Genomic DNA, 25,547 nt, shown 5'->3' with positions numbered 1-25,547 from the left:
ACAACTCTAACTGTTATTTTCTTGTTAGTGCACTTCTTAAAAGCTCGACTTGGCCTGGCTATCTGACAGTCATGCCCACCCCTTTGGCCAAGACTAAGGATCAAGATAGAAAGCTGCAGAGAGCTAAAAGGATTCTACCCAGTTTGAGTGAAGGAATCAGTCTCCTGTAAGAGATCGACAGACTGACCCTGAGATCATTCATTGTATGAATGGCTACTATCTAGAGAATTATGTGCCTAATATGATTTACGAGGATGCTGCCGTCTTTCATAGAATTATAAACTTCTGAAGACAAAATCCCCAATCTGCAATTTTTGCAGCACATCAAGAAAGCCATAAAAACAGTACAGGGAGTTAGGCTTTTATTTTACTATAGTTATTGCTGTATTACCAAGCCCATAATATAAAGCTTAATACATATCAGATATAAATCCCCTTCTAGAGTTATTCACTTACCATGCTTTGTACAGTGCTAGTACACTGAAACATCCAAGTTGAGATTTTTTAATACAAATATTTAATCAAATGCACAGTTCTGACTTGGATCCAGCAGCATCAAATGAAGGGTTCTACCAGACAAGCCCTGATACAATTACGTACAATATTTTAACATCTCTGCCCCCAGATCTTCTCCTGCCATGGTTACTGTTCTTGTAATAAACGAAGCAGAAGAAGATGAGCAGCTGCTCCTCAACAACCTAATTCACTATCTAGCATCTAGAGTGAGGCCACTGATGAACGTGTATTTGTGAAAACCCACACACACTAGTTCTGCTGCCACTACCACCAGAGAGGTAACGTGAGCAGTCACAGCCTCATACTGCAACGGGAAGGTATAAAAAAATCCTCTGTGTCTCAATCAGTCTCAAAAAGTTGAATGCCAGAAGTTCTAGAACTGTTTTTTTAAACATTCAGAAGGTCTCCTTTAAAGCAGGAGAGGTTTTTAACTAAATTTTATACAACACTTCTCCCCAATCCTAAAACCTGATCTCACATCTTTCTGCCATCTTAGGCAACACCTTTTTTTTTTTTCTCTGCATTATCAGCTTGCAGAAAACTTAATCAAGATACTACCTGGAAATACCAGCAGTTGTAGCGACAATTTATGACACGTTCGAACTACTGCCTGTTCCCTGACTTTGAAGTTATGATTATTTCTATAACAATTAACAATGAAAGCACAAAGAGAAGATCAGTCCTGATGTTTGTGGAAATAAAGCATCCTAAGGAATCGAAACCAGAATGCAGTTAGTTACAATACTGGGGAATAAACTGGAAAGTTATTCTTTGCATGATCTTAGCAGTTTTTTTAGTGTGAAGATGTGGAAAGCAGTTCATATGAAAAATGTGTTGCCCAAGAGTTATTCTTAGTACATTTCTGGAAAACACTACACTTGCAATTTGGATTCTTTGATTTTGATTGCTTGCTCAGTTTAGTTGTACACAAAAAAATTAGGATGCACACAGTAAAATGTGCAACATTTAATTTGCAGCAAATAATAAAACTGGAAACATAATCAGCACTTCCTTTTTCCACAGAAAACATTATACTGAACTTAATTTTACAGCTGTACAAATTGTTTTAAAGTAATCTGCTCAATTGGGCGAGTTAATGATATTTAATTTGACCAGGCCAAACTTTACATGCTGTGCATTACTGTGAGCAATCGCAGTCAATACAACTGTTTGTGTAATGTAAATGTAATGCTAACACCTTCCTTTCTCAGCTGGCTTATCAAAAAAAAACCCAGTGTCATCGCCTCTCTAAGATAAACCTAAGATGACAGTGTAATAAGTGTTATGTGCACAGGGTAATTCAAAAGGAATTTAGCCTTTTCAATCAATTCTGCACTCAAGTTAACCCTTTTTATTGCTTTTTGCTGTGGGCAATACATTAACTATGGGCCAAATTCAGGCATCGTTACTGCACTGAGTAACGCTACTCTTTCAGTTGCTCCACTTACTCTAGTGGGACTAAACATGGCATAGCACAGCATGAACTAAGTGGTATCCAATACGAGTAAAGATGTCAGAATCTGGACATATTTTAGCATTTTAGATCATATTCAAGAAGCTAATGTGGCAGAGTCACCACATTACTATAAGTTTCAGCACATTTACAGAAATGATTACATGACAAAGGAGTAACAGCCATTAATACCCGAGTCTAGATAGCGTTGCATTAATAGCCAGGCAAGGAAATTCATTAGCTTATTTCCCGGGGGGGGGGGGGGGGGGGGGTGTGTCCCTACTCTGCCATGCTTTTCATGCAATGCTTCCTCCATGCAGAAAGCGATGGCTTTCATGGTGCAACTCACACCTCTGATTATAGATTCATGGTTTGCAACTGCACAGCCACCTGACTAGAAAGAGAACAATAAAAGACATCATTCATAAAGTAAATATAAAAGAAATATATTCCTTGATCAGGACCCCTAAGTGTTCCTCAGGGTCACTGCTAGTAGCACTTTCAAATCCTACTTGGAGTTTATGGCTACACGTGAGCCAACACTTGCCTCAGTCTCAAGAATGTGATAATGACGACAGTAGCATGATACTCTCATCAGTACAGGTTCTCTCAAAATCTTTGGTTTTATAGATATTTAACAACAGAAAGTATCTACCCTTCAGTTCCAAGAATACTGCCAGTACACCAAGGGGAATGACTGAGCAAGGCCCTTTCTACTTATAGACATATGTACAGGACTACTAATGAGTATTTTACAATGCATAATTTCTTTGGAGACACACTTTTTTTCCTATCTGAGTAAGCTAAGGGTCAGTTACTTGAAGGAACATAAGCAATAGAACACAGATCTAAATGTCCTAGCTCATCTCTTTCACAAACCCTGGGTTGAATTAGATACTTAAGGAAGAAATCCTCTGCAAGCCTGTGAGCAGGGAAGCTAATCAGGAGTGAAAATGCAAAGCCACAGTGGGTTGGAAGTGCTCTGCACATAGGGAGAGATAACTCTGTCTGCCAAAGAGTTCAAACTATGAACCTTGTACTACAACTGAATGCTTGATCTGTTTCACTGCTATGAGCTATCGCACTGCTCCTTTGGGATATGAGGGATCTGGGTTCAAATCCTTCTACTGCACATCAGTCAGATCCACATCTTCCAGTCTGCCACGTCTAGCATTGGTAATTCTGGATTCGGTCTCTGTTTGATGTTCACTAAAGGTGTTTTGTTTTGCATGAATGTTCTCTCAACTGGAAGATAATGGTGGTTAGATTTTTGGGATGGGCTAGTCAAAAAGTGGTTTTGAAGAAACACCTATAACTGGCTCTTCATTATTTCTAGTCCCTATCCCTATATGATATCCATGTCCATCCTGATTATACAATTTTTTATTTCAGTGACTGGGCACAACCATCATGTTTCATCTGAAAATGTGTTTACCAGATACTGATACAAAATTGTGTATTCACAGGTCTTATCCCAACAGACTTGAGTTCAGTATGACAGTTAAATGATCCCCCTCCCCCCCAAAAAAAAAACCCTAGAAAAGATAGAAAACAACAGGAGAATCAATAACTTGTTTTGTTTGGAAAAGGGCTGAGGACTGAGAGATTTTGAATCTTCAAGAAGCAAACAGGATGCTGATTTGTACTTCAGCTTAAAGAACAAGCCTAGTAAACTCTCACAATTAAAATAAAAAGCAGAACACAGGATTTGTTACATCAGCCTAGTGAAAGAGGAAAATAACACTGCATAAATAGCTCCTAGTGCTTGCTGTATGTACATTTAGATGGAAGCTGAGACTTTTCAATAAGCAGACAAATTACAAAGATGATCTCTGCATTGACCGTTTCTTTCATTGCTTTGCTTTCTTCTTCCACACAGGTCAATGGGAAGGATTTATCTAAAGCAACACATGAGCAGGCAGTGGAAGCTTTCAAAACAGCCAAGGAACCCATTGTGGTGCAGGTCCTGAGAAGAACTCCACGCACCAAGATCTTCAGTCCTTCTCATGAGTCTCAGCTGGTAGACGTGGGCACACAGACAGATATCACTTTTGAGCACATCATGGCTCTAAGCAAGATGGGCTCACCTACTCCACCCGTCTCAGTGCTAGACCCATACCTTCTATCTGAAGAGTAAGTAACAGTTTAGGAAGCATTTTGCAAATCTTTGTATTCCTTAGTGTGGCGTGTTAGAAGTAGCTCACAAACTCACCTTACTGGCTGGTGACTGTGTACTCACAGAAGCAGCCACCATTCGTATGTCATGGAGCCATAATTCAAAAGGTTATTTTCACTTTCTCTCCACTTTAGCAAGCCATTCCTCACATGAGTAATTCCACTGAGTCACAACATGGCCTCATAAAGCTTGGCTGTTGGTGGTGTTTGATAGATAAAGTTATTGCTGCTTGTAATTCTTCTCACTGCCTCTTTAGGTTGCTTATGTTTTAACTTTATTTTTTATGGCTGCCATAAATTGTATAATGCCAAGAGCTGCTACATTCTGCTCCAGTGTATTAATTACTTTATTATAAGCCTGCAGCGATGTTACTCAAATAAATTATTTTCTAGGACTAAAATTACTTACCAGTGCTGTCATAGATGTTTTAGAATCAACTTTTAATTACTGTTAATGGTAGTTTGATGCTTTTGTACTTACAAATAAAAATGACAGTTATTTCCTAGGACACATACCCCGCGCCGTCACACACTGTTCAAGAGGAAAACAGTTCCCCCAAAAATCCACTGCATATCTCCACAAAGTACAAAAAGGATAGAAAAGATTCTAAGGGTCTCAGTTGTTGTGTGAGACAGACCATAAACCTGGTCTGTCCACGGCAATACATGCTTTAGAGATGATCCTGTATGTGGTGAGAAGCAGTGCTGATACGCATCTATCCTGGCTGTGCAGCAGAGCTCTGGAACAGACTCTCCAGAGACCTTGAGCTGCGAAAGGCAGTGCACAAATGCACCCCAGTGCGCCCAGACGTCTCTCTCAGTAGCTCGAGGAAATAGAGCTTGACTACAAACAGGCACTGATTCTGTAGGGCTCCTAAGTGACTTTTATAGCACATTAACATTCACACATTCGGCCAGGAACTGGGCTTCTGTGTACAATGTCTATTCCTTTCATGACTCTCCATACTGATGACTTGAAAAAAGGTTCTATCAGATACTACTACATTGCCATCTATTCGCGGCCCATTGAAAATTCAAGCACAGCTACATGTTTTAGTGGACATACCTGACAAAAAGCTAGCTTTGGTCTTGCTGGCAGTGAAGAGGCAGCAGGGCTTAGAGCAGTGTGGAGGGGATACACTTACTCTTAGAGCACTGACACTGCATGTCCTCTAACTGCAAGATGTGTTTTCAACATCTAAGAGAAAAACTACCTGCCACTCTTCAACTGCAAAACCAAATACATTAAAACTGTGGCAAAGAAGATTAATTCATGACAACAACTATTTAGGTTACATCATGCCTGTGTAATACAAGCTCAGTCCTATCAAATGGCCTAATATTGCCCCTAAATCCTTAGACACATTCCCACTGCTGGCATCAGTAGTGGCCTTATTTTGAAGCTGAAGGCGCCAACCTTAACCCCATGGCCTGCCAAATTGCTATCCCTGCACAGAAGGGCAGTCAAACAGCTATTTAAGTATCCCTGTTACCCAGCATGTGTAAGCAAAGAATGATGCAGGTTTACTAGGTGCTGCTCATTTTTTCCTTAATGCTTCCTTCCAAATCCCATTCAAATTAATGCAGCCTGCATATAACAACTTGGGCATCTTGGCCAGTTAGCAGACGCTGTTACTTAAATAGTCTATTACTTACACAGCAACGTGTATCTAGTTAACAGAGAATTAAAGGGAATTCACTTTCACCACAGAAGTAAATAAAGCTGCAGCATATACAACAGCGATCACAAAAGAATTATACTGCTTAAACTTCCAAAGTATGGGCAATAAAGTTGTCCAAGAGTTCAAGTTGTAAAAAACAACATGCTAATAATGAGTGGCAATTTTAAAAAGTGGTGCATATTTAAACTGTATTTAAATCATTAAGCACAGCCAGTTGTATTCAAATCAATAAATAAAATGCTGTTGATTTAAATCCAAATAGCTGGGGGCAAATTATTATTATAATATTTAGCAATTTGATTTAATTTTATATCTTTAAGGCAAAGTACAAATAACAAGCAGGTAGACAAGGAGGATTTTGCCTGCTTGTCTGCAAATAATCTGAGCTCACAAATAAATGCAAGTCTAGTATTCCCTCTCACCTTGCTCCCTGGTAAATATCTGCCCACTTAGCCTGTGTCACTTGGTACCCCTTACCCTACTTTGCTACCATCCTCCTTGTATATTTTTTCCCCAAGTCAGCTTTACATTTGGAGAAAATCGCTACATATATGTTAAAATTCTTTATAAGTCCCTCATCCATCAACATGTGCCAAATGTTTAAGACTGTTCTTATAATATGTGTATTTTTTTTCCTAGTGCATTTAATGGTATAAACAGTATACTGCATAACATTTGCCACCTGCAGTATCTTGGTCTGGTTGTTAGTCTATAATTTCATCATGCCTTGCTATAAACTTGGAATGGATTAATATGTTAGAGTACAGAGTGCCATCCTAAAACATACTTTTTTTTTTCCCTCCAGTCATCCATCAGTGCATGAATACTATGACCCAAATGACTACATGGGAGGAATTCATCAAGAAATGGACCGAGATGAGTTAGAATTAGAGGTACTTAATGTTTAGTAATAATTTCATTTACTTAATATTTAGCATGTACACATCATAAACTTTATATTATGTATAAAGTGAAAAGACAGTTTCAAGCAGTTATGTGTAATAATATTGCTCCTTAGTTACTTTGCAGGTTGCAAACATTACTAGTATCTTTAATGACATATTTAACTATATACCATGAAGCGACAAGCCAGACTTTCAGTGAACAAATTAACAAATCTGTTAATCCCATTAAATTCAGTATAACTGTCCTGATTTAGACTTTCTGAAAGTCTGAAAAAAAAGAAAAAGAAAAAAAATAACAGTTTTGTCAGTGGCAGGGCCTGTTCCACGCAGTCACAGTAGAAAAGTAAATGTCAGCATTTAAATATACATTTTCTGTTAAAAATTCCCCAACTGAGAAACAGATATTCTTGATCATATAATTTAGAACTACTTTAAGTTTACAAGAAAACATCAAAATAGGTCTAGTGTTATACTAAGCTCTTCCTCACTTTTTCATAACTGAAGTTACATATGTATTCATATAAAATTATAGATGATAAAAGTTTAACCAATCATGAATGCATGTAAGCCCATTCTCCTGCCTAATCTTTAAAAAATGCTAGTGTTTTTAGTACTTTCATATGCTGTTAGAAGTTTATTTTCAGTTTTATCTTCCTTAATTTTAACCTGCTCCCAGTCAGAGTATAATATATAAATTGTGGGCCTTAGTTCTGCAAGATAGTTAAGCACGTACTGAACACAAGTCCCACTGAAGTATTTTTAACTGTTTGTGATAAACAGTAGTAAAGTATCTCAATACTCTATTTTCAGTGATGTCTGATCCAGATAATCCATTCACGATCATCAGTAAGTGAACAGTTTTTTTAGTTTGCCCACACTTCTGATTTCTTAGATCCTGGTAACACTTAAGTTGTCAAAGGGAGCAATGCTGACCTGTCTGTAGCCCTGTTTAAATCAGTGGGAGATTTATTATCTTCAATGGGAACAGAGCTCAGTCATTCTACAAGCATGAAGTTGCTCCCTTGTATAATAGTGGTTGCAGGATCAAGGCACCATTAAAAAGTTTGCAAATTGTCTTCAAATTCTGCAGATCTGGTAATAATTCATATCTGTATACAAACTCAAATTGAAGTCAGAAGAGAATCAAAGTACCAGTAAAACAAATGCTATTTAGCAGACTTCAAGGCCTTTCTTTCAGAGTGACTATCTTTTTTTGTTAAATAAAAACAAACACAATATAGATTTCAGTCTTAAGGGAAAATGTAGAGCAGATTAGTATTTTCTGCCAATATCTTTTCAAAATCTATCTTTTAAAAAATCTAATATTGTGGATAAATTATATTGCTTCCATTAGGAGGTCAACTAGTTGAGCTGAAAACAGTTTAAACACATGCACTTCAGTAGCCGGACATTAATATGGCTTAAACCACAACATTAATAATTTTGACATTGATATAGTACTTGATGGCAAGAGGTGATCAGCTCAGTAACACAGGGAGATGAACATTAGAAAAGTCTCTGTAGCCTAATAGTATTTCTTAAAAACCACTAAAGATTCCTGTTCAAATTGTAGAGACTATGATCAATGGTAAGGTCAAAGTGCTAACAGGGACTCAACTGGCTAGTTGCTTTTTTGTTCGCCTTTTGATAGATATGTTTTAAAAGACCTTAAAGGCACTGTTTCATTGACTGTAGCAGGAATGTCTAAAGTAAAAAACCCATCAAGTCAGCCTTCTGGGTTTGTGCGTCAAGAAAATGTGCTTTGAATTTAAATCAGAAGCTCCTCATCTAAACTTTTATAGTCTATAACTGACTGGTGATTTGTAACAAGTAAACAAGACAAAAAACAGTGAAATACCCAAGTTCACAACAAGCTTCTAATGTAAATATCTGTAGGAAGGAATTTATGCTGACAGTATTGCCAAGACATCGAATTGTGTTTCCAGCTTCATCTCCCAACATTTCTCTTAAAATTGATGACTCAGAGGTAACAGTCATGCATTCCCTACTACAAAAGTAAATAAATAGCATTTCTTTTCTTTTGAAGTTTACATGCCACAAGGAAAGAGGGATCAAATCCTGAATGACTATTTTATTATAAATTAAAAGCACATTCATTATTCACAGAGGCCCAGCCAGAAGTCATTTCAGGTTCAAAAAAGAAGAATAATGTCACACCAGGATTTCCCTGCAGTGTTATGCATTAATATGTTTATTCAAACAAGTCCGTCCAGCTGTCAGACATGGAGACTAAGTGAGGGCTTTCTCAGTATGTTAATTCTCTCAGATTACAAAGGAGAAAATTCTGAATCAAAAATAAGGCCTTGTTATCTCACATTTGACTTTCTGCCCTTACCCTTTCCTATACCCAAACAGTTTATAGTTTTGGTTTTCTGAGTAGAGAGTTAAACTGAAGTCACCTGAACTGAATAGCTAGTTGAGACAAAATACAGCTTAGAGACGAAAAACAAAATGAAATGTTTGTTAATTGCTAGAAAATCTCCCTTTCAATACTCTCCCTCGATCCTGGACGCGAGTGAAGCCTTCACTTGAATATCTTGTCCTTCTTCAGTTTTTTAAAGTTACTTTCTACCCTTTCAGATATTACATCAAGTATTAGTTCATGCCATCTCCGGTTTTAAATCTAAACATTTTACAAGTGACTGAATTACTTCCCTTGCCACACAAGAGTCAGTTCCAAAGCCCTGAAGACTGAGCTTGCCTTGTCTCTGGCCAGATGGCTAACAAAGCTTCACAACTGGGATAGTTAGCAAAACACTGATGGAAAGGATGTTTGTAGGCAGCACCTAAGGGGGTACTAAACACAAAGAGTTACTGTTTATCGGAGCCAGGGTAACTGAATGTGCATATTTCTAGTCTGTTCCAACTGTACAGTAGAAAACATTTAAGTTAAACTGCAATGAAGACAGTACATCTCAAATTTATCCTCTAACAATTCATTCCATTTTCAAAACCAGAGATAATTATGAACTTTGCCACGTTTCCTTTTTTACTATAGCCACATCTGCGCTAGCCCATTAAGCATTTACTTACCTATCTAGGGAAGCACTCTTAAATACAACGATATTTGAGTTATTCTCCTTTTCAAAAGAATGCATGTATATTCCTCCAGAGGACTATTTCAGGTGATGGCTCCCTTGAAGAAAAACCCATCCCTTTTCCTAAATTCTCCCACTTCTGTCAGGGCACAGCTCTCTCACTGGGTTCTTAGTGTTAAAACACAACATCTGATCAGCAAGAAACAAACATGCTGAAGCAACAAAATCTGTGCTTCAAAACTTGAAATGAGTATTTAATTACTCTTAGGAAGCCATAACTAAAAGCTGAGTATGGAAAGTGTCCAGCTCTCCCACTTACAATACTTTGCTACTCTGGCTGGAACTTTTCTCCCACTTACTTTTCCAAGAATCTATTTGAAAGAGGGTGGGGAGGAGGTAACTATTTGAACATGGAAATCAATAGGTGGGGAGGAGGTAACTATTTGAACATGGAAATCAATAGGCTCAATCAGGAGCACTCAGTAAATTTTATTTCATCCTGACTTTAAAGGATTTGAAAGCATCTTTTATGCAAATATTCCCCCCATCCCGCCCCTCAATGGACAACTTCCAGTCTGCAATTCAGTAAGCAAGGCAAAGGATCAGTGATACTCGCCTGTTTTAGCACTACTAACCCCTTTCTTGGCCATCTCCATGCTTGTGTATTGAGGCATCACAGGCAGATAAGAGCTCTTTCTTTTGCTGTCTAGATTGTTTGTGCTGTCCAAATGGATAACTGTATTTTGACAATGAGGATAAAGACAGAAAAGGAGGAAGCAATCCCTGGACTGTCTTTTCAGAAATTATGTTGTGGACCGTCAGTTCAGCCACAGTCACCTTTTGTTGAGTAGGAATTACTCTGATTAAGAGCCACCTTCTTGTCATGCCAACCCTTATCATGCTCACAGTCATGCTTAGGCTGTGATTGAATACATAAAAGTTTAAAAAGCAGTACATTCCTTCAGCTTCCCAACTATAGTTTCTAAGACAAATATTTGTATGTTCTTTGTTTGGAACAAGTCCAAAAACAAATCCAAAACATTTTAACTTGCTGACAGGCAAATACTGAAACTTTACTGTCCCTTAGCTTTCTGGAGGACCTTAACCTGGCCTTAACACCTCTTACTGCACGAAAAAGGTCTTAATTATAGACTTCTACTGGCCATCTACTTGGCTAAGAGCCTTGGCATGCTTGAAGTTATCTTGCTTAGGCATCCTAAGTCCGTCTTCATCAGGATGAGAGGTGGTTTTCTTCAGCCTTCCCGAGCACCACTGATGAGTTAAGCTGAGTTCCAGTCTCTGTGGTCCATTTCAGAATTATCATCGTAGAGCTAGACTGGCACAGAAACACGCAGAGAGATTTTTACTTCTACTCTAGGGCAAAAAATTTTGGAAAGAAAACCTGTTTTGTAAAAATTCTATTCCATAAAATGTGGACAGCTCGAGTTTTCATTTTTAACCTACTTTAAAAAAACCATATTTATGTGGAAAGACAAATGTAAAGATCACTTTTCTTTAGCTTCAATTCAAGATAGTAAGCACAAGGTTTTTCCTCCTGCTGTACAAGGGTCAATTGCCAAAAAGTACTCAGAAGGTCTCACACAATAGAAAAGGAAATGTTTCTTTATATTTATTTCCCTGACACTCTTTTCTGGGTGAAACAATTAAGAGAGTAGCAGAAAAGTAGACCCTACTGGTCAGGCATCTCAAAATTCAGCATAGAACACTCCCCCTGCCAACTTTTTAGAGAGAGAAACAGAAGGACAAAATACTTACTATCCTTTCTGAATAATCCTTTCTGAATGTTTGAACTTTTTTGCCGATAATTATGCACTCATTTCGGATTTCTATTGCTCATTTGTTTCTTGCTAGAGAAAGCACTTAGATTTTTATAAATTTGCAGGCATCCATAATTTTAAATCGCCAGTAAAATAATTCAATGATCTGTTGCAAATAAATGATCTTTTGAGCTTATAGAGGTTAATTTACTATTGCCACTTACTCCTAATCTTTTATGAGCGGTTGCAGGTATAATGTCATAGTGCACATTCATTTCTTCTTGCGTTGCTACAAATGCCATATGGATTTCAGCAACTAACTCTTTGAGCTCCCTTTGGCTCTACCCATTTGACATGGAGCCAATAATCTTGCAAGCAATTTTCCTGTGCTGACTCTGCTTTGTAATAGTATACAGATATTTCTCTTGAACATCTCCCCAAATGCCACTTTTACCTGATCTAAACAAGCAGATGATTCTAAGTGTTTGTGTGTTCAAAAATTTTACCATATCAACCCAGTCCCTGATATTACCACACTTGACAGATACTACCATTGTCTGCTATCTAATTTCTGCACATCTAGACCAGGTGTTGAATAACTTCAATGTCTCCCCCTTCTGCAATGGAGGTGGCTGATAGGTTTTAGGATGTACTTAAGATCATAAACAGAGTTCATTACCATAGCATCTGAGCCCCTGCTGAGCACTAAATATTCTTTCATCTCAAGATTGTATAGCACATCAGACTGAAAGAACACACATCTAGCAGGGACTTTTGAAGCCATCCAGCCACTGTTGTGCACACAGTGGCTGTTGTCTGCAGTGGGAATGTAAAACACTACAGATTTGCAGGATCGTGCCCTCCAGCCATCCAGAAGTACAACGCTCCAGACAGAGGAGGAAGAAATAGCAAGTCCAATGACTTACCCCGTCAAAGTTCTTTGGGCCAATATTATTTCCTAGACTTTAATTCCTGGTACAATTACACAAGTTACCATAATAGCTGTACCTGCAGATGCCAATTTTTTGTTGTATTTTTCCCTTTAATGTATCTGTGCATTATATAGACTCAACTCTGAACACGGGAAACAACCTTTACTTTGAAGATTCTGGAGCTGATTCTTCAACTCCAACTGGAATTGTGCACTTTTCTGTCTCAAATATTTCAAACCTTTATGATTATATTAAAACTTTATTGACGCAAAGACCCATAGAAAGCAGCTGTTCCTATCTTTAAGTACACAAAATTATCGTATTTGGATAGCATCAAACCCAGTTATTCTATTCCTACCAAGGACTAGAGGGATGGTACCCAAGGATAAGTCCATCAACTAATTGCTCATAAAAATTCAGGTTCTAAACACCTGCTCTAAGAATTTTGTGTTTGCTTTATCTTTTTACTGCTTTATTTGTGTGCATGTTTTTAAAGAATACATATCTGTTTTTCTTTAAAATATATACTATTTAATTCACCAGGTGATCTATTACCTTCCAGTATATCACAGATGATGTCTTGGATGCTGCATTTTAAATGTAAACCCATACTTTTTAATCATAATAATGCTATTCATTCTTGTACACTGTTGAAAAAACATCTATTGCTATTCAAAACATGCTACAGGTAAGAATGAAACTAATCGCTTGCTCCCTCTTCGCCCTCCAAAGGGTGCTGGCAACTGATTATCCTTAAATAGGATCCACTTAAATAATAACTAAAGCCACCATACTTTTTATATTTTCACTGCCAGTATGATACAAACAATATAATAAGGTATAGCACCAAGAGTAATCATTTCTTGCAGTTATTTCACTGGCATGTTCTCATATGAGTAAACCACATAAAAATCTTTTTCAAGACATGAAGTCATTTTGTGAAAGTATGCAGGAAATAGGGGAATCATTCCAGGCCTAAGTTAAGTTCCTGATTCACATATTCCCACCTTTTCCCCACTTCACAGCATGATTAAATCCAGAATAAAAACATTGGTTTCAGTGGCATTCCCAAGGATTAACAACATTAACTGAGATCAAAATCAGGTCCACATTCTCTCATCTTTTCTACTGAAGAGTTTGTCTCCTCTCTAGAAAGCCCATAAAGCTTTAAAAGTCTTAAAAAAAAATCCCACTATTAAATCATTGTGTTCAACCTTTAAGTAACAAAAGGGAGAGGAAAAAAAAGCAGCAGTTCACCGTGGATACTATTGATTGAAACCATTTAAATACCATCTGAAATGTCACTGACATTTACAGCTACGTTTCTTTAAAAAAAGAAGAAATTACACATGTTGACAAGTAAATAAGAAGAGATTGCTGATCTTGGCAGCTGTCATCTAGACATGCCAATAAATTATTCATATCAGCTTGTTTTATTGTCTTGCCCCTCACAAATGGCACAGCGCAGGTCAAAACAGGGAGACGCTGAGAAATAATGAATTGCGTTATCAGGACTTCTACATGGGAAGGGCCAGTTGGGAGCGGAGGAGCCCCGCTGGGCCGGGCCGGGCCGGGCCGGACGGCGGCAGGGGCTGCCCCTGGGCTCGCGCCCCAGGCGGCCTGCGCCCTCCTCCTCAGCGGCTCCCCTGCTCCCCGCCTGCCGCTCTCCCCGTCCCCTCCGCAGCAGCCCCCCTCGGCGGCCGGCCTGCCTGCCAGTAGCTGCGGAGGAGCAGGGCTGCACCAAAGCCTCTCTCGCTGTCGAGCCTGCTTTAGGGGCAGTAAAACACCCTGCTGCTCTTCTGTCTACCCGTGAGCAACCTGCTGTCTCCCTGCGGGAGCCTCCTCAGGGCTGAGGCCGCGAGTGGCAAGGAGCCGAGCGCAGGCGTTGAGCTCTGCGGGCCGCGCAGCTCCCCCAGGGACCGCGGTGGAGGCCACGAGGCAGAGCCGAGCCAGCCCTGCTGGCCACGGACCAGCCAGCAACTTTCCGCACCGTGGCTGGACGCCTCCATGGATTTCACAACCCTTTTATACCAGCTGGTATCACAAAGAGACAACACATGTAGGAAAAAAGTTAACCCAGGTCATGTCTTTTTGGTAAAAAGCATTGAGGAAAAACATTTTTAAGATGGCTTAAATGGCTTCAAGGCTAATAAGATCACCAAAGAGCGCTAGAACGATAAACCACGACTTGCTCAAACCAAACCCTTGCAAGATATCGAAGTACAAATTGTATTTCTATTACCAATATCAAACGCTATGCTGACAACATATTGATCTTCAGTCACACTCCTAAGTTACGAATTCATTTCTTCATGAAATTTACACAAGTTAAGGTAATAGAGTATTTTTCTTTTCCAGAAAATCCCGAAACTTTTCCTCCTTACAGGAAAAAAAAAAAAATACATACCAGCTGTGGTATGTATACTGAAATCATACTTTATAAGTATTTTAGCATTTGAAGTCTTGCCACTACATGAAATATAGGTAATTTTTCTTCTTTAAGATCAATAAAAGGTCTATTTTCAAAATGACTTTATATTGATTGAAGGGTCAAAAATGTCCCAACTATTGATTGTCTGCATATAATCGTGTTTTGCTCAGTAAGTTAACCTAGTCTACACAGTAAAATGAAAAGAGATCCAGTATATCACTTAAGCAAAATATTTTCATTGTATTTGAAAAATTGCTTCCATTAGTCACCAGTGTCTCACGGAGAATGTCCTTTTTTTTCCCTCCTTCTCTCCTAACCTCAGGAAGTAGATTTACATAGAGTGAACAGCCAGGACAAGCTTGGCCTTACTGTATGTTATAGAACGGATGATGAAGATGACATTGGTATTTACGTGAGTGAGGTAAGACTGAGCTGATTTGCATAGGATATAATTGGTCTTTTAAACAGAAGTATTGGGCATTTAAGATAAATCCTTACCTGTTTGTACCATGTTCCAAAACCAGCCAGAATGCAGTAACTGGGAAAAATTCATTGTTTTTCCTTTCCTTCAAACTGAGTGAAATCCTGTATCCATTGAAGTCAAGCTCTTATTGACTTCAATGAGGAGGTGGAGAGAGCAGAGACAGCCAGGAGTATACAGAACTTTTCCTAGATTTCAGTGCAGGACACAGCAAAACAACAAGTCTGTCCCCTGAAATAAATCATTTTCCTCCAGTTTTTCCCATGTATTTCTCTTCTTCAATAATTACAGTGTGACAGATTTAAGTGTTGGTGATGCATATCAGCATGATTTTTCCAAAATCATAACCTTTCTTCCAGTGGCATTAAGAAACTCTGCACCACTTCACAATGCTAGAGGCAAAGAACATAAAAAAAGTTCTCCCTACTCCTTTAGAAATATGGTGTTGGGGGAAAAAAAAAAGTTCAAGCACACAGTCTTCAGAAGGCTCAGTACCTGCAACTTATTCACCTGGACAGCACAATGTTCAATCAAAATCTTCTCCAGTATTGAACATGAACAACTACCAGCACAAAAGCTTGTCTTTGTAACCTGTAAGTCTAGAGCGCTATATTACCTATTGCAGTCTGCACGAACACAAAAGGTATGTGTTGTCCTTGAGCCTCCACTCATCAAAAATACCTCATTTCTCATTTGTAAGGGCACATGAAATGTTGCTTTTCCATCACAACAGAAATGCATGTATTTTGCAATGTCTGATTATCTTTTTTTTTTTTTTTTTAAAAAGATCTCTTTTCTTACAGATAACAGCATTCATTATATTGACATTTAGTGTTCTTTTTTCCCCTAACACATTCTTGGCATTCAATTTCAGATGAAGTTTCCAAAGGATTTTTAATATACTCTGCCTTGAATTTTTGTTCTCAATTGATTCCAGAAACAATATACATGAAAAAGGTCGATACATTTTTGTTTGCAAACAAAGATTTGGGGCATATTTGCCTCTTTGCCTCCTTTCATGAAATATGCAACTTTTTATACATAATCTTTTTATCACTCAGATCCATTTCAAACTTCGCAATAGTAATTTAGGGGGAAAATCTCATAACTATATCTAAAATCTTCCATTAAAATACATCATTTATGACATAATCCTTTCTGTGTTGTATGTAAAAACTACAGGCTCCAATGAGAACACTGTGTTCTAAAGCAAGATGTTAAATTATAACTTTTTTGTTGATAAACCTACATTCTCTGAAAACTCACGTCAGGAAGAAATGTTTTGGTTTTGACTTAGCTATTTTAACCTGCATTTCACATCCTCTTACATAAGCTAGGAAAAGTCCTCTAATCACTAGGTAAGAAGTAAGAAACACAGATCTAGCAGCAATGATGGGCACACTGGCTTGCAAGACCAGTCATATTACAAATATTGGGTTTACAACAGGAAGTAAAAGACTGAGCCGTAAAACCTGCAAAGCACTTACTGTCCTCTTATTTTGTAGATTGACCCCAACAGTATTGCTGCAAAAGATGGTCGACTCCAAGAGGGGGATCGCATTATTCAAGTATGTATGTAAATGGCTGAAAGTCTGCTAACACACCATAATCCACTGCAATATTTAATTCACTGTCTTTATTTTAGTATCATTCTTACAAGTCATTCCCTTCAGACTGGTATTTATACCCTTCCTTTTAACTTTCTGAAGACATTTCCCTTTTCTCTGCCACATATCAATTAGTCAGATTTTGGTATACCTGGCCAGGTAAAGTCCGGTATTAGCCCTGCTCTTGCAGGCTAAGCATTTTACAAGTGGACCACATGGATTTTCAGCACATAACCTGATACGCCTTTTAAGTCTTCTTTCTACCACGGAAACCCTCCATTGTGGCCCAAGTACTTATCCCTCTTTGCAAAATCTCTCCAGGCAGTTCTATTAACAAGTGTGTTAACACTTGCTCAGCAGGCTGAACAAGCTTTCCTGTATGCCAGAATAAATAGTCTACTAAGTGCAATCCTACACTGAAGGGTTTTTGTTGTTAGAAGTGATTATCCACTGCAGAGACAAACACAAGTGGAGGCCCCCACGCCATTTAGATTTTGGGAAGAGTGTTCCCATTATCTCCTGTCCCATACAAGGATGTTCCTTCCCACCCACCAGAGTTGATGTTACGATTCTGCTCCTGCCCAACTCTCCTCTAGTTTCTGTTCTCATAACAAGGTTTTTCCTATATAACCCTGCATATCACCACCACAGATAGGGAATAGTTTCACATGTCCAAACCCACAAATGTATCCAACACTAAACACTGCTGTAGTTTTGAATGGGGACTGTGCCTGGCCTGTACTGCACTGGGATCTATCCAGCCATGCAATTCTGTAGAGCCCATGACAGAAGTATCCATATGAACGGATTTCATTTTGTTGCTCTTTTTCTTAAAGATTAATGGCATAGAAGTACAGAACAGAGAAGAAGCTGTGGCCCTTCTCACCAGCGAAGACAGCAAGAATATCTCCCTACTTGTTGCAAGACCAGAAATTCAGGTAGTGTAGCAACAACAATAAAATACTCTCTTAAGTTTTAATTAAAACAGAGTTGCTGTTTTCTAGGAAACAATAACCGCATTTTGAAGAATTTTATCTACTTAAAACCATATTACACAGTTTGATAGGACATATATATGGTCTGAAATAATGAATTCAGCAGTCATGATACTTTTATCACATTTTATATTAAAGTTCAATTTAAGAAGTTCAGCAATTAATATATTCTGTAATCCCATTACAAGCATCACTGCAAGGTATTATGAATGGTTTCAAGCCATAGCTATAAATGACATACTGAACTCTAATTCCTATAACTATTGAGTAATGATTCATAGAAACACCTACTATTTAGGCCTTTATACACCATCTCTAAACGTGATTAAATACTATCGAGAAGCATTCTCAGCTATAACAGAAGGCTTAACTAGAGTCCAACCCTTTTCTTGTAGAAGGGGGATTAGCATGACCAAGACATTCACTAATGAGCATGGCACAAACAATAGCCATGAGCACTCTTTTATTTCTCTCTTGCTCCATGGCCTATGTGAGCATCCTTTGCCAATGTTCCTGGAGAGACAGGGTCCAGTTCACAACCAACATCTGAAGATCAGATGTTTCTGATCTTCCCCTGGGGATATGATTGAGGTTTGGGGTAAAAAGATCACTCCCACAGACCCATAGCAAGCATCTTCCCTTCCAGCCCTTTATGCTGCCTCACCACCTAAGCCAAGTTGTGTGTTCAAGCTTTGGCCTCTGGAGTATTTTTATATATACTAATAAAATTACACACAAACCAAATCAGCTCCAACTCTTAGAGGTATTTCCATGGATGAAAGTGCTATTTTTCATTTATATGAAGGACTATTGAAGCTAAAAGTTTTGTTCAGAAGGATTTCTAACTGTGCTGTTGGAGATCTGCATCTGTATGGATGGGGGTGATGAGGGGGTAAAACAGTCAATACTCACTCTTTGAGGAGATGTGTGCTTCTTCCCAGGATACTGCAGCACTGTCATAGAGTTAGGAACCTCCTAAGACCTCCCGATCACTTTTCACAAAGAAGGAGTGCAATTTATGTCAGTCTTCATTCTTTTGACAACATTTTGTTTATTTTTCCCTCCCTTTTCACATAGCTGGATGAAGGATGGATGGATGATGACAGAAATGATTTTCTGGATGACTTGCACATGGACATGTTAGAGGAACAGCACCACCAGGCAATGCAATTTACTGCCAGCATGCTTCAGCAGGTACTGCCATACCGTTGTACAATGGTGTCAAAACATCACATTGCACTCAATATTCCAATATTGAGCTTGACTGAATAAACTTAGTGTCCTGAATGACGATCAAGGCAAAAAAAATTTATGAAAAATCAGGATACTACATGACTCTGTCCATAGACCACACAGAAAACTTCATCTCAGGGACCAAAACATTTTAAAATGTTAACTTTTTAATTTCCCCTCTCCCTGCCCCCTCACACCCCATTACAACATGAGTTCTTAGAAATCCACCATTCTTGCTGTGGTCACTGAGAAAAGTATGAGAGAGGTATATGGCAGATAAGGCAGGCAGGAGGCCAGCTTCTGAAATATCCTATTTGATATGCACACACAAAGTGAAAACAGCCTGCCTTCCAAAACATTAAAGTGTGAATTGGCAAGTCAGGAAACTGAGGGAAATGAGATTCACATATGAGGAGAAAGGCAAAAAGAGTTTTTGAACAGTAAAGTGCATGCAGAGCCACAAATACAGACCAGGTTTCCCGACTGTTCTGCCACAATCAATGCAATCATATAAGTTCATGAATAGTATTTGATTTTTGTCTAGAGTTTTCAAATTGCACATCCTCTGTGGGAGCCACGTGTTTTGAAAAGACATATTTTCACTTAGAAATGGGAGAAGAAACATTCTGGAAGTTTGACTTCTAACACTGTTGCTATATAACTGAAAAGCAGACCCCAAGTTCTTCTGAAAAGATCATCCAGAGTGTGCTGTGTTTTCAGTAACCACTCTTGTATAAAGCTTTCTTTCTATGTAAGTACAAGACAAAGATACAGACAACATAATAGGTAACAGATTAAGAAAACTTTTAAATAAATGCCCTGAGCTATTTTATATCCTTGCAATAATTTCTGTTTCTCTGTTTTGGTTTTTGCTGTTAGAAGAAGCATGAGGAAGATGGAGGTACCACAGATACAGCCACTATCTTATCTAATCAGCATGAGAAGGACAGTGGCGTAGGGCGCACAGATGATAGCACTCGGAATGATGAAAGCTCAGAGCAGGAAAACAACGCAGATGATCACACCACTTCTTCTAACACTTTAGGGAGCCAGAAGAAGCTGACATACAGCCATGACACCCTAGGAAGCGGCGATATGCAGTTCAGCAATGAGTCGTTCATCTCAGCTGACTGCACAGACGTCGACTTCCTTGGAATCCCTGTAGATGAATGTGAACGGTTCCGGGAACTGCTGGAACTGAAGTGCCAAGTGAAGTCTGCCAACCCTTACAATCTGTATTATCACAACAGCACTCTGGATATGAGCAAAAGCGACCAAGAAAGTGTTGACAGAGAGCTGGAGATGCTGAATGAGGAGCTCCGCAATATCGAGCTCGAGTGCCTGAATATTGTGAGAGCTCATAAAATGCAGCAGCTGAAAGAGCAGTACCGGGAGCCTTGGATGCTACATAACAGTGGGTTCCGCAACTATAATACAAGCATCGATGTTCGCAGGCATGAGCTCTCAGACATTACAGAGCTCCCCGAGAAGTCTGACAAGGATAGCTCAAGTGCATATAACACAGGAGAAAGCTGCCGAAGCACACCACTCACACTGGAGATTTCCCCTGACAATTCACTGCGCAGAACTGCAGAAGGCATTAACTGTCAAGGTAATGAGGGGGTAGTGGCACATAATGCCTCCCAAAAGAATTTATTTCCTAGCTCAGAGAGTCATGAATCCAGTGTTGGTAAATGCCATTCCTCTCCTAAAGATCCTGACCTCAGCAAGCAGCTGGAAAGCAAAGACAGAAAAGCCAGTGATGGAAACAGAAGCCCAACTAATGGTCAAAAGCCTTCTGGCTCCTATGTCTCCCCATATCATCACTCTCCATATAAGCATGCTCACATCCCTGCCCACGCACAGCACTATCAGAGCTACATGCAGCTGATCCAACAGAAATCAGCCGTGGAATATGCACAGAGCCAAATGAGCCTGGTGAGCATGTGCAAAGACTTTAACTCAAGCCAGAGCGAACAGAGGATGGAATGGAAAGTCAAGGTCAGAAGTGATGGGACCCGCTACATTACAAAGAGGCCAGTCAGGGACAGGTTGCTGAGAGAACGTGCCATAAAGATTAAGGAGGAGCGCAGCGGTATGACGACTGATGATGATGCCATAAGTGAAATGAAGATGGGCCGTTACTGGAGTAAGGAAGAGCGGAAGCAGCATTTAGTGAAAGCAAAGGAGCAGAGGAGAAGGCGTGAGTTTATGATGCAGAGCAGGCTAGATTGTTTAAAGGAACAGCAAGGTGCAGAAGAAAAGAAAGAGATGAATATCATTGAACTGAGCCACAAAAAAATGATGAAGAAAAGAAATAAAAAGATATTTGACAATTGGATGACAATCCAAGAACTGTTAACCCACGGAACAAAGTCACCAGATGGCACACGAGTGTACAATTCTTTCCTGTCAGTGACTACTGTATAATCACCCACTGCTAAATTATGTACATAAAACACTACCATTGGGGTAGAAATCAATGCCTCGTTCAATGTGGCAAGTTTTTTTGTATATAAGATACAGTCATCAAGTTTATAGTTCAAATACTGAACTCTACAACTGTGGGTGCCAGGATCTCCATTATAAAGTGGAGAGAAAGCCTGCACATCTCCTTCAAAGGCAATATTAGCAAAGCTTTTTGGAATATTGATTGTACTTTTTTACTTGTTACCTTTTGCATAAAGTGTTTAAATATCAGAAATGTATTAACCATACTTACACAGGTAATTTGCTTAAACTATATTCATATAAAAAAGTACACATGCTTTTCTTTGCCTAAAAAAAGCAAAAACCCACAAGAGCAACTGCACATATGTATTTTTTGTGAAACCATATTTTGTGATATTATTTTGCTGTTGTTCACTTCCACACAGAGTGCTGTTTATCAATATTTAGCTCAAGGTTTAAGCTCAGAATTATTGAATTCCTGATAGAGTCATTCTCTTATAATACTTAACATGTATCAAACAGCAGTCTTTAGAGTTATGATCAACATTTAAACATTTTTCTCTTTAAGGTTTTTAAAGGAAGTATGTAGGTTTCATCTCAAAAGCCTGAAGCAAAGTACAGTATACTGCAGCTTTAAAGGATTTTAAAGCATGTTTGCAAATGTTGCAACCTATTGAAAAAATGTGCATGTACAGGTAATTTGTTTATATAAGACAGTTTGTGTAATTTGAAATGCCCATGGTAGTAACTGTTTGCTTTATAGATTTGAATGTACTGAATTATGAAAGCAGTTTCATGAAATTATCATTAGCTACAAACATTAACAAGTAAAATGAAGTAAAATAAATTATTGTTTTATATTTCAAACAACTTTAAATTCTTTTGACTCCCTTCTGGTTTCACTACTTAGTATATTCATTTCTAGAGCATAGCTCATTTGCTGAAGGAATGACTGGACAGCCTAGTGGAGATCAAAACTAACAGGAAAATCTGCATCATGACTCTGGAGGGATTCTGGACTGAAGTTTTTGGGGGAGAAGGAGACATGGAGGGAAGAGGCAAGAGAAAAGTACCAAAAGTATGAAGAGCAGAATCAAACAACGAATATCTTGCTTCATCTCACAATGCATTTAAGACGACCTGTAAATGAGAACGAAATAGGCCTTCGACTTTGTTTTTTTCTGGTTTATGGTTTCTTAGTGATACATAAATCTGAGCAACAAGCTCAGTGTTGGCTTACATTCCAATATAAATAAATAAATATAATAGAACAAAACAGATGGTGAAAAGGACAAAAAGTGGATGTCAAAGAGATATCTCACTCATTTTCTTGTTTTCCATTTCAAATTAAGCACCCAGGTTTAAATTGGAATACTATGCTGGATAAATAGTGAAGTAGACTCACTATGAATAGTTCCCAAATTCTTCATCCCCTCTCCCTTTTTCCTTATCCCCACAAAAAACTCACTCCCAAATCCTTCTAAATTTTCCTTCCAGAATAGCAAAAGTTATAATCTTAATACTGATAAAAGTGAAAAGCTAGAAGGAGAGAGATTAAACAGCACCTCCGTGCCTATTCAGTCTGTTACCAAGAAGCAAGCATTGGTTCATTTCTTCACATCCATTTGTGGATTAGCACTGAATTGGCATTAAGCATGTCTGCCATATTCCATGGAAAACCATGTTACACAGGGGGAAATGCATCCTCAGCTGATGCAGATTGTCACTGTCCCTTGAAATCTGACACTCACATCAATAAACTTCTGTAAATTTATCTTCAAGCAATATTTTCCCCTAAATACTAGCTCTACTGTAGTCTTTGAGAGATTTTTCTATGACTTGATAGAGCCAGGATTTCACCTGACATTACAAACAGTTACCATCTCAACAGTGGTACAAGTAGGAAAAATTTAACGTATGATTTTCACAACACTGTGCCTTCAACTAAGATGCTTATTATCTCTGTCTCAAAGCTGCTTTACTTGAGTTTGTGTTGCGTTCATCCCAATTACAGGCACATGAGCCATGTCATATTATTGCCTCTGAAAAAGTTCAGAAATCTAGATGCATAGGCAGAGCGCAGGCATCTAACTAGAGTGGAATCGCAATCCATAAACCAGGCATGAAAAGACATTCAAGTTATCTTTTATTCCACCTGGAAATTCTGGAGTATGATTTGAAATGCTCTAATGAGGAAAAATTATAATCAAGGTGTACCACAAAGATAGGCTCCTCTGGAATAACTTCACAGATAATGGTTCCTCCTTAAGAGGTCAACAATATAAGTGCTTTTAGCATCATACACACATATATAACAGCATAAACATATTCTGGGAACTAAAGTGCAATGTGTAGAAATTACACCAAAGCATCAACAGTATAAAACTTACATTCTTTAAGATTTTGAAATAAAATTATTGGCCAAGAATTATTCTCTCACTTTTGAGTTTTTCGTCACTAAACATTTGTATTTTTTTCATTCAAAAATCACTTGTCTCTCTTAATATTACGATTTATGAACTAACATCAGCTCACAGAACCTGTCAGTTATCTCATAAATCTGGGCAAAAGTTATGCAAACTACAGATTTTGCTTCTCCTTGCTCAGTTAGCTATCTTACCACACACCCTATTTTCATTGCTTTATCAAAGTACTTAATGCAGTGGTGAAAAGGAAAATTTCTGTTCTTTTTATTGCTTGCAAAGAAATATTGGGAATTACCATAGTGTTAGTCCAAACTGACCTCCTTACAGTGGAATGAATCAGACCAGAAAGTAGTCTTTGATGCCTAAGAAGAAATGTTTTATCCAACAGCTTTTCTATAAATTGTATTATAGTGCCTACAGTGCTTATAAGATAACAACTGAAATTATTATTCTAGTTGCCTACAGACATCTCATGCAAGAAATCTCCACGCAGCAGTGGAGACTGTCTCCTGTCTTACTTCAGGCTTTACCTGAAACCCGAGGCCTCCCAGCTGCTGAGCGCCACCGCAGGGCACCAGAGCCATCCTCAGAGCCTGGGCACATGGTCCTACCCCACAGCAAGACGCTGACCCTTCTCTTCAGTCCCAGTTACTCAGACTCCTGCAGGGATCAGCACTGACAGATCTGCTCTTTCCAATAACAAAGCTCATCCTGAGTATTTTTTTGAAGTTCATTTGAACCTGGAAGGAGCTAAAGGAGTGTTTCTCATTTAAACCTGAAAGTAGCAGTCTTCATGTTCATCCTTTTTCCTTCCTCCCTAGCCACTTTATTGAACGTAATCTCAGGCAGGGGTGATGTGAGCCCAGAATACTACGTACAGGAGAGAATCCTAGCTACGTGAAGGGGGAACAAGCCATTACCCATCAGCCAGGAGATTTTGCAGGTCTCCTTACACAGACCGTTCCCAATTTGCCAGACATCCTCACACAGCCTTTATTCATTCTTACTGCCACACAGCCCTGACCTGGGCTCTGCCATGGCAGCAGCCTGACACTGCCACAGACCTAACACTCCACTCCGCAGCCTATGCCAGTGCCCACCTTTGGGTAATCGGAGATGTACACAGGACACCCTGGATACAGGTTGGAGCAGAATTTGGCCCGATATGTTTATAATACAGATAGGCTCTGTGTCAAACCCAGGTCGGTTTCCTTAAATTGCAGAACATCTCCTAGACATAACATAAAGAATGATCTATAAGGATGTAAAATACTTATTTGCAAACAGGGTTTAAATCAGCGTGGAATCATCCAGTTTAGATATGCATTGAAATAGGAAAGCCCTGAACCAAACCTAACAGCATTTTTTCGTAAATTAAAAGAAGAAAACTTGCACATTAGGGATGGCAAATAAAATGAGGTAA

General features: G+C 38.7%; 1 protein-coding gene across 1 annotated transcript in view; it reads left to right on the top strand.

The window, feature by feature from the left end:
• The window catches only part of PDZRN3 (PDZ domain containing ring finger 3), a 158,890-nt gene extending 134,764 nt beyond the window's left edge, over window positions 1-24,126 (top strand). The window contains exons 4-10 of the mRNA XM_067303505.1: window positions 3,849-4,102; window positions 6,632-6,719; window positions 15,254-15,352; window positions 16,918-16,980; window positions 17,856-17,957; window positions 19,092-19,208; window positions 20,127-24,126. Of these exons, the coding sequence (XP_067159606.1) occupies window positions 3,849-4,102; window positions 6,632-6,719; window positions 15,254-15,352; window positions 16,918-16,980; window positions 17,856-17,957; window positions 19,092-19,208; window positions 20,127-21,677 (2,274 nt within the window). The 3' untranslated portion in view covers window positions 21,678-24,126. The remainder of the gene's footprint in view (window positions 1-3,848; window positions 4,103-6,631; window positions 6,720-15,253; window positions 15,353-16,917; window positions 16,981-17,855; window positions 17,958-19,091; window positions 19,209-20,126) is intronic.
• Window positions 24,127-25,547: the final 1,421 nt, after the last annotated feature.

Source organism: Apteryx mantelli, chromosome 12 (genome assembly GCF_036417845.1).
Source record: "Apteryx mantelli isolate bAptMan1 chromosome 12, bAptMan1.hap1, whole genome shotgun sequence".
In the NCBI taxonomy this organism is placed as follows: Eukaryota; Metazoa; Chordata; class Aves; order Apterygiformes; family Apterygidae; genus Apteryx; species Apteryx mantelli.
Note: the sequence above shows the minus strand (reverse complement) of the source record. Positions and strands in the feature narration are given on the sequence as shown.